We start from the raw sequence: 9987 nt of genomic DNA, 5'->3' as shown, positions 1-9987 counted from the left end.
TCTTGGTGCAATTATGGCTTACTGTAGCCTTGACCTCCCAGCCTCAAGCGATTCCACCGCCTTGGCCTCTCAAGTAGCTAGGACTACAGGTGTGCGCCACCATGCCCAGCGGTTTTTTTTTATAAATGGGGTTTCACCATGATGGCCAAGCTGGTCTTGAACTCCTGACTTCAGGTGATCCACCCACCTCGGCCTCCCAAAGTGCTAGGATTACAGGCATGAGCCACCACTCCCAGCCACCCAGCCGTTTTAAAATTATTTTGTACAGACAAGGTCTCATTATGTTGCCCAGGCTGGTCTCAAACACCTGGCCTCAAGTGATCTTCCCAACCCGGCCTCCCAAAGTGATGGGATTGCAGGTGTGAGCCACCACCACAGTGGACACTACACTTTTTTTTGAGACAGGGTCTCACTCTGGATGCCCAGACTGGAGTGCAGCAACATGATCTCAGCTCACTGCAACTTGACCTCCTGGACTCAGGAGATTCTCCTGCAACAGTCTCCTAAGTAGCTGGGACTACAGGTGTGTGCCACCACTACCAGCTAATTTTTTGTATTTTTAGTAGAGACAAGGTTTTGCTATGTTGCCCAGGCTGGTCTTGAACTCCTGGACTCAAGCAATCCACCCGTCTTGGTTTCCCAGAGTGCTGGGATTACAGACGTGAGCCACCATGCCTGGCCTACTAGACGTTTTTTTAAGAAGGGAGGTAGCAGAATCCAATTTGAATTTTAAGTATTAAATCTGGCAGTCATATATGCTGGACTGACTGAAGGCAGAGACATCTGTTCCAATACAGAAATAGTGGCTACAAATATATGAAATATTGAGAAGCTAGAATTATAGCAACTGATAGCCACTAGAAGTTTAGCTCAAGTTAAATGAAAGGAAGGCAGACAGAGAAATAGTTTAAAAAATGAAACCGAAAAGCAAGAGAGAAGAATTTTGAGGGCCACGCTTATTAATGATTTCAATGTTATAATTTCATTTATTACAAATTGGTATTATCCATTATAACTAATGCGCTAGGGTCATATACACACTTTGAATGTACAAACTAAATGAACTGTGGAAAGTGGTGAGCTTCTTTTAAGTTCCAGACAATGGACTGCTTTAGGCCAATGGACAGTTCAAGGAGAGCAATATGTCAGTGCTGCTACCTCCTGTTCCCAAGCCTTCTGCAAATATCGTCAATCAATCACAGACTTCTAACTCCTGATGTGGCTTCAGCATCCTCCTCAAACCCGTGTTCCAGGGAGCCAATGAGCTGAAACCTATCTGCTCTCCTTGACCAAGTTAATATTGATTTTTTTTTTTTTTTTTTAAGATGGAGTCATCACCTAGGCTGGAGTGCAATGGTGTGATCTCAGCTCACTGCAACCCCTGCCTCCTGGGTTTAGGCAATTCTCTTGCTTCAGCCTCCTGAGTAGCTGAGACTACAGGCACCTGCCACCATGTCTGGCTAATTTTTTTTGTATTCTTAGTAAAGACAGGGTTTCGCCATGTTGGCCAGGATGGTCTCGAACTCCTGACCTCAAGGGATCCATCCACCTTGGCCTCCCAAAGTTCTGGGATTATGTCCCCGGCCTTGACCGAATTAATATTGAAAAGGAAATCACTTCAATCACAGGGAATGTTCTACATAAAACATGGCAGGTAGGCCAGGCGCGGTGGCTCACGCCTGTAATCCCAGCACTTTAGGAGGCTGAGGTGGGCGGATCATGGAGTCAAGAGATCGAGACCATCCTGGCCAACATGGTGAAACGCTCTCTCTACCAAAAAATACAAAAATTAGCTGGGCGTGGTGGCGCATGACTGTAGTCTCAGCTACTCGGGAGGCTGAGGCGGGAACCGGGAGGCGGGGATTGCAGTGAGCTGAGATTGCGCCATTGCACTCCAGCCTGGCGCCTGGCGATAGAGCAAGACTCTGTCTCAAAAAAAAAGAAAAAAAAAAAAAAATGGCAGGTGCCCTTTCTTTAAAAAGCAAATGACTTCCAATTCCTTGGAATTTCCCCTGTCCCTAGTGGTAGATAGTAGGTAGGTAGGTCCTTTTGTCCCTGTGAGACACTCACCCAAGCCTGCAAGCTGGGAGGAGAGGGAAGATGGGGGTGCTGTGTTCCCCACCATGGGGCTCACCACGGCTGGAGACCCTGGCCCCAGGTCTATTAAGTTGTCTTCCGTCACTTCATTCAGGACCTGTCAGAACGTGAGATTGGCCATGAGCCCCAGAGCCCTGGAGTCGGGCTCTGAAGTAGAAGCTATCGAGGCAACTGTGCAGGGTCCTGAGAGGAAAGGCATGAACGCTGCTCCAGCACTGAAGCAAGGCCACATTCCCCACCCACCTTCCGGGTCCATGATGGGCCTCGATGTCAGTGAGCCTTGCCCACTGCCTCCTCTCCCTCCCCACTAAAAGGAGGGGTTGCTGAGTGATTGTCCTGGGAGCTGCAGACTTAAGGCTCCCTTGCCACCCTTCCATCAGGGGTACCTGCTAGCTCTGCCCTAGTATCCCATCAACCAGAGCTTGCTCTTCAATTTCCCTAATATTTCAACCCCAGTTAGAAAAACTGGAGGTCTCTCCAGCCTCCAAAGTGTGGAGGGGCAGGTCTGGCCCCAGGAGATGGGAGAATTCTGAAGGAATACTTACTCCATTACTGGCATTTTGAACCGATCGGCCAGACCTGTATCGTTCGAACCTAATGGGGAAAGGGGAAGCAGAAGTAAGGAGAAAGGAAGCCTGTGATTTGGCCCTGTGGAGTGCTCACTAGTCCTATGAAGAGCCGCTGGAACCAAGACCAGCCAGTCCCACCTGGGGGCTAGGGAGTGAAACCATACATCAACTCTGCCAAGGCTTCCTCTGTGTGGGGCTCCCCCTGGGGGGATCAGCCTCTCACCTAGCACCCTCAGTTGTCATCAGAAAGGGGTGGTGGCCCATCTTGAGTGTCCCCAGCCTCTCCTCACACACCCTGGGCTCAGAGAGCTCCTCTTGACCCTGGAGGGAGGGTGGCTTAGCCACCTTACCTTGGAGCTCTCAAATATACAATGCCAGGCAGCAGCTGCAGATTCCTATTTCATAGGGCTGTGTTGAGGAGCAACTAGCTAGTGTTCCTATCATGCTCCCAACTCAACCTCTGGGGAAAGGGGGCAGGGCACGCACAGGGTGGGCACCAGGAGGAGGAAGGCAGGCGCAAGGCCCTGCTATGGTGGGGGGGCGGGGGATGCTTGCCAGTAGCTACTGTGGAGAGGCCTGGGCCAATCACTGAAGGGCTGCTAGGAAGGTGAAACGAGTCCCCTCTGCACCCAGTCAGGCAGTGCAGGGGGACTTGACTTTGAGCAACTGTTGAAACCAGGTCGTCCTTCTATCAGGTAGGGAACAGAAGAGTAGTTATGAGGTTTGTGTTGGGGTGGGGCAGAATAGATTATGTTCTGTATTGTATTTTAAAGCTCCAAATGCCACGGGCAGCGGTAACCAAGAGACTTTTTCCAGCTGGAGCCTTGGACACCCAGCTTTAGTGAGTTAAGCTGCTCCACATTTGTCTCCCAACTTGCTGGGGTCAGCGTCTGGTGACAAGGGATCCCCAGAAGGAATGATCTGGGTAGGCGGTGAGTGCCTACTTTGGTTTTAAGAAAGACTTGTGTGTATCTTCAAGGTTTTGTGTAAAGAAAAAAAAGAAAAAAAAAAGAGAAAAGGTAAGAAAGACTTGTGTGGTTTTTTCAACAGTGGTCTACAAGGAGAACAGCAATATTAATACATCTGAGACAATTTTAATCCTGGGGTACCTTTTCCACACTCATCTTCAATGAGCAATGAGTATCATCAAAGACACTCCAACCAGGACAGCACCTCCAGCCACCAGCCCCAGGCTTTGCCTCTGAATTCTTCGTAGTGCTGGGACTGGGGACTCTTGGGTGAAAATGCCCACACTAGTTAGCTCCTGTTATGCTTTCTAGCAGGGCTTAAACAGGTTTAACAGGTTAAACCCAAGCCCATTTACCACGAAGAACTGAAACCATGTGGCAAGACAAAGGGGCTAGGGCTGGGAGTCAAGTCCCCTCACATCTGTTCCTATTCTCCAACTGATGCACGGGGGGGTGGGGGCGGTCCTGGGGACCCCCACATACTTACTGCAGAGGCTTCTTCACCTGTCAGACAGGCACAGAGCCACTGGTGTGTACTTCCATAGTCAAAAGCTGAGACAAGTCCCAAGACCGTGACAACCACAACAAACCACCCTTTAGGCCCCCAAAGGGTAATGCAAATGCAAGCATCTGTCCCACTGACCCTAACTGATGCCAGATGCTTGTCCTCCTGATGAAGCCAGCAGTAGGCTGTGAGTCAGCTGGTGCAGCAGAGGGGACCACGATCTCGAGTCTTCAGGGGACTCAAGCCACTGTCCTGTCGTTTCAGGCCTCATCTCTAAGAGGAAAAGGTTGGTCCTCTCTGGTCCTGATGCTGAGTCCTTCATGAAAGGCCAGTGTGCTCCCATCAAGTGATGAGATGGGAACTGTGCTTACCATTATTCCTCCTATTTAAAACTAGGTCTAAGTAAGACATTTTGGACTTTGTCCTGAGGGAAGGCTTTGGAAATGGAAAAGAATTTGCAGGTTTATTACCTCAAACCTAAAAACGATGTGGCTGCAGAAAGAACTGAAATGAATGTGTGCGCGCTTCCCTAAGCAGCAGCTTTCCGGCACTTACACCCGCCTGCTTCCCCTGAATGCTCTAGATAACACTGACATTTGCAGAGGGAAAAGCTTTTTTTCTTTTCTTTCTTTTTTTTTTTTTAAGATAGGAAAGAGGAAATCCTTTTTCTTAGTAGAGATTTTTCTTCCCCTTTAATCCTTTTCAAATTCAAACGATCATCAAAGGAGCAGGTGCAGAAGCTCTGGGGCCCAGAGCCCCCCAAGTCCTACCCCTCCCTGGGGCTGGGGGTGGCGGGGCAGTGGGGAAAGGCAGAGCAGCCTGAGGCTTACAAAGGGCAGAGCCTAATTCTGCACGTCAACTTCCTGCTGCTTCTGCTGCACAGTTCCCAGGAGGACAAGACACATTTTCCCTGTCAGCCGGGAACAAATTAGCATCTCTGATGAGTATTTCCCAACGCTAATCTCTCTCTCTCTCCCTCTCTTTCCTTTGTTTATGAAAGAAATCCCTCTGTTATGGCAACAATCTTTTCAAGGGGGAAAAAAAAAAGAACTCAAGCTCCCACCTCTCATATCGAAGGAAAACGTTGTTGAGGTCGTCGTTCACATGAAGCAGCTCCTCCGTGACCTCCTCGTTGGACACACGGGAGATGAGCTCCACAATACGCTGCTGCATGGCCCGGCAGGTCCTGTTCAGCTCCTAGGGAACACATGCACCTCTGGGTAGCCTGCTGGGTGCGCTTTTTGTCACATTCTATTTCCTTTGAAAACATTCGTACTGATTCTTAAAAGTCACAAAAGGAGTACACGCTTGTTCATAAAACCAGACATGTGCCACATTCAAAGTAGAATTTCCATCTTCACCGCCTGCTCCTTCTTCCCAGAGGAAACAAGCACTTTTTCAGCCAACGCCCAGACAGACACACTGCTGTATGTATATAAGTTCATGCTTATACAAGTCATTTAAAAATATTAAAATGTGATTCTTTGCAGCTTGCTTTTTCTCAACAAAATATTCCAGACACTGTTCCCCATTACTTGGTGCAGACTGGCTCATTCCTTCGTGTGTGTTTCATGTGTCTTGCCATTCTTCTATTGTTGGGCATTTAGCTTGTGGTTTCTCTTTCTTTGGCCAACCCAAATAAGGCAGCAATGAATACCTGTACACACACATGCACATGCACTTGGGCAAAACTTCCATAGGATGAGTTCCTTAGAAAGGAAATTTCCAGGTGAAAGGGTAGGGTCGTTTATAACATTAATTGGTAGTAGTAAAAGGCCCTCGAAAAAGATGACATCAGTTTACTTACATTCTCAGCAACAGCAGGAGTGTATTTTATGCCTAGGTATATTTTATGATTAGGTATATTTTGGTGGCTCGTCTGCCACTTTGCCAAGGTCTCAGAAGCCCAGGCAGCTCCCTGGCTGGCCAAAAGAGGACATTCATACACCCCCAGTTGCCAGTGGAACCCTCTCTACCCTTAAAGCAAAATCCCCCTGATGACAGAGCCTTGGCACTTTACGGCCTGGCTTCCATGAGCCTTCCCTGTTCCAGAACAGCAGCAGCCTTACTGATGCTCTTGTTCAAACTTGCTTATAGAGCTCCCTCAATACCCGCCAGACCCCTTGTCATCTCGATGCCAGACTGAGGATGCGACAGAGGAGGGAGCTGGCAACCCTGTCAGGCTGGCCCCCAAGCATCCCTGACGACAGGAACTGCCTATGACCAAAGCTCCAAGTCCTAGTGTACCACACAGGGTTAAGGCAAAGGGAGATACTATCCCCAGATACCTGGGCACCGGAGGGTGCCAGTGAGTTAAGTGGATAAGACATGAAGGATAAGTCCCTCCTTCTCACACCTCAGCCTCAAAACAACTTCATTTTGAAACCGTTTCTGGTAGAAGTAACTGATTTATTCACAAGACACATGGCAATCTTTCTTTAGTTCCTCATTTTGTCTCATAATCTGGCTGGCTTGGCTAGAGGGTCGTCCTTCCTGCTACATCATAAACTCTTGAGGGGGGTGTTGCCATTTAACCATCCAAGGATGCCCTCAAGCCCTGCGCTGAGCCACACACAGTGAAAAAGCCCAGTAATCATCTGCCGAACACATCACCGAGGTGGTCAGTCAAGCCAAGTGGGGAATCAAAGGTATCCCTCCTGCAGGTCCCCGGTATCCTGCAACACAGCACTTACACAGGGGCTGGGCTTCTTGTCTACCTTCCCCTCTAGACTGAAGCTCTTTGAGGACAGAGAAGGCATTTCCCTGGTACATGGTTCATGACTGACACATGGGAGGCACTTCCCAAGTACTTTTGAGAGAATTAACTAATGACTCTAAAGTATTCTGAGGCTGAGTGCAGTGGCTCATGCCTAATCCCCACACTTTGGGAGGCCGAAGCAGGCAGATCTCTTAAAGTCAGGAGTTTGAGACCGGCCTGGCCAACATGGTGAAACCCCATCTCTACAAAAAAATACAAAAATTATCTGGGAACAGTAGCGTACACCTGTAATCCCAGCTACTCAGAAGGCTGAGGTGGGAGAATTGCTTGAACCTGGGAGGCGGAGGCTACAGTGAGCCAAGATCGCACCACTACACTCCAGCCTGGGCAACTGAGTGAGACCCTGTCTCCAAAAAATAAAAATAAAGTATTCTGAACTCTTGGTCCCCCCAAACCACCAGCTCAGTTATCCACATACGCTCAGTCTTCTCAGCAGTCTTCACTCAGAGAATGGGGAATTCTCGTTCATTCACGTTCTAATTTTCCCTCTCTAGGACTCATTCCAGGCCCCACTGAACCAGCAGTAAGCACTTAGAATCATACAGATAAGTGCTAGAATCAATAATAAGAGGAGAATACTGGATCTTAATTCCAGAGGACACTAATATCCAGTAAAGAGAAAACTCCACAAAATGCACACTATCTTCTGTTGTGAATGGCTCATGTCCCCAGGCCAGGCAGGAGAGGGACACTCACGAAGCTGCCTGGGCCTCAGAGCCTGCCAGATCTGGTCTGGATTGCCAGGCAATAATGGCCACAGGCGCCAATGGACACTCACAGGTCAAAACCCAGTCACCACCAGGACAATTACCATACACAGGAAAACCAACAATGCAGGGGAAACACCCATCACAAAATGAAGCATGCTTAGGAGTGATGCTGAAAACCAAGCCAGGCCCCTAACATTAAAACAAACAAAAACGAAATTAAAATGTCCAAACTTATGAAAGAAGCAATCACATTGGATCATGCAAAGGATTCCAACAGCCAGGACTGAAGTGAACAATGCAAAATAATCACAGTATTTCTAATAGATTGTTAAAACGCAGTAAGCATCTGTTCAGGGCTGACAGGGAGCACAGATTTAGGTTAACTTCAACAGACCATCCTCCCGTGCTTCCTAAAGGAAAAAAGGATACTTGGCCAACACTTGGGCAGCACATTTACCTCGCACATTGGAAGAAGCACCAGAGGGAGACCTGGCCAAAGACTGCATGATGGAAAACGGAGGCTGGGCAGTAGGACAGAGAAAAGAGGTCAAACTTCTGCCTCTCTACGCTGCCACAGACTGTTCCGGGCCACTGTGCATGTCTCCTCCCCAGGGACGCGCACGTGCCTGCACACATGCCTGCACACGAGGATGGAGCCAGGCGCTGCTGAGCTCCTCCTTGCTCCAGGACTCCAGGTGTCTGTGGAAAATCTCTGATGAGCAAAAGGATCTCGAGGCCCAGCTCAGGACCTATCTCCTCCAGCAAACAGGCCCAGTTCAAGAAAGTGTGGCCTCTGTCTGGGGCTTGCGGCCTCACAGCAAGCGCTGGCTGCCCTTGGTTGGGGAGGGAGAAGGAAAAGAGTTTGCACTTCCCATCCAAGCTGCAGGCCAATCACAAGGCACAGGACCTGCAAGCCAGGGGAGTGTGGGAGCATGCTGTGGAAACAGATCCAAGTTACCCTCCAGAAGACTGGGGCATCAGCACCTAAGGCCTATGGGCCGTCTTCAAACACACCTCAGACTTTCCAGGGTATAGGTGTCCTCAGGCACTTGCCACACTGCTCAAGGGCTCCTAAGAAGTTGACCCTCTGCCTGCAATGTCCCTTATTTCCTTTTCCATTGAACAAACTCCTACTTATCCTTCAAGGCCTCAAGGTGTTTCCCTACCCCAGTATTTTGTCATAAAAATTTTCAAACATACAGAAAACTTGGAAGAATTTTACAGTGGACAGACACCATATGCTTACCACCTAGATTGCACCATGAACATTTTACAGTGGCAGCTTTAACACATACTTCCCATTTATTCATCTTCCTGTCCACATACAGTGTTTTCTGGGGATCCCCCTCCACCCCACTCTCAATACTCCCACAGCATTTAACACATTCTAGCCTGTCATCAGAGCCCCTCTAAGAAACCCTCCAGCAAGGGGTGGCCAGCCCCCACCTGCACTCCACACAGCAGAAACCTTAAAACAAAGAGTAAGCCTCAAGGGTGGGTCACTGGATTCAGAGGAGAACCAAACCAGATTCCTCAGTAGACTGCAGGAAATGTCTCAGAAAGATGGCTACAAATACTCCAAGTACCGGAGGCCTGAAAGAAGAGAGCAGGGGTTGGTATCAGTCTCCCCAACAGAGCCCTAGTGTGGGGACCAAGCTGCAGGCAGCAAATAGCTGTGATTGGATATACTTTCCAAGTCTCCAGTCTTCTCCAGGACTGCTTCTCCCTGTGTAAAATAAGGGGGTTGCATTTGTGAGAAAGTACTTCTGCAGAGGGCCACTGACGTGCTGCAGTGGCCTCTATGGCACGGGGCTGAGGCAGCTGGGGCTGCTCTGCTTTTCTCAATTTTAAACACTGCCATTCACTGTAGAATTTTATTTGTGGAGGAAAACGTTCCATTATTGATTGATTGATTGAGATGGAACCTTGCTTTGTCGCCTAGGCTGGAGTGCATTGGTGTGATCTCAGCTCACTGCAATCTCCACCTCCCAGGTTCAAGCGATTCTCCTGCCTCAGCCTCCAAAGTAGTTGGGATTACAGGCGCCCACCATCATGCCTAGCTAATTTTTGTATTTTTAGTAGAGACGGGGTTTTGCCATGTTGGCCAGGCCAGTCTCGAACTCCTGACCTCAAGTGATCCACCTGCCTTGGCCTCCCAAAGTGCTGGGATTACAGGTGTAAGTCACTGTGCTTGGCCTCCATTACTTTAAAAAAAATTTTGGAAGATGTTAGATGATTTCTGAGGCTCTAACATTGTGACCTTGGCTTGAAGGAAGAATGAGCCCCAAGGGGTTCATCAACAGTGATCTCATCAACAGTCAGCACCAGGAACATCTGCTCTGGCCTTGTGTTTGCTGCC

At 48.9% G+C, this 9987-nt stretch overlaps 1 protein-coding gene across 8 annotated transcripts in view; it reads right to left on the bottom strand.

The window, feature by feature from the left end:
• Positions 1-9987, bottom strand: part of TOM1L2 (target of myb1 like 2 membrane trafficking protein) — a 126525-nt gene that overhangs the window by 19225 nt on the left and 97313 nt on the right. For all 8 annotated transcript variants that reach the window (XM_017514848.2, XM_037733589.1, XM_017514849.2 and 5 more), the window contains 3 exons: positions 5203-5336; positions 2643-2691; positions 2071-2194 (listed from right to left, as the gene is read on the bottom strand). In XM_017514848.2, coding sequence (XP_017370337.1) covers positions 2071-2194; positions 2643-2691; positions 5203-5336 — 307 coding nt within the window. The remainder of the gene's footprint in view (positions 1-2070; positions 2195-2642; positions 2692-5202; positions 5337-9987) is intronic.

Source organism: Cebus imitator, unplaced genomic scaffold (assembly GCF_001604975.1).
Source record: "Cebus imitator isolate Cc_AM_T3 unplaced genomic scaffold, Cebus_imitator-1.0 Scaffold538, whole genome shotgun sequence".
Lineage (NCBI taxonomy): Eukaryota > Metazoa > Chordata > Mammalia > Primates > Cebidae > Cebus > Cebus imitator.
Note: the sequence above shows the minus strand (reverse complement) of the source record. Positions and strands in the feature narration are given on the sequence as shown.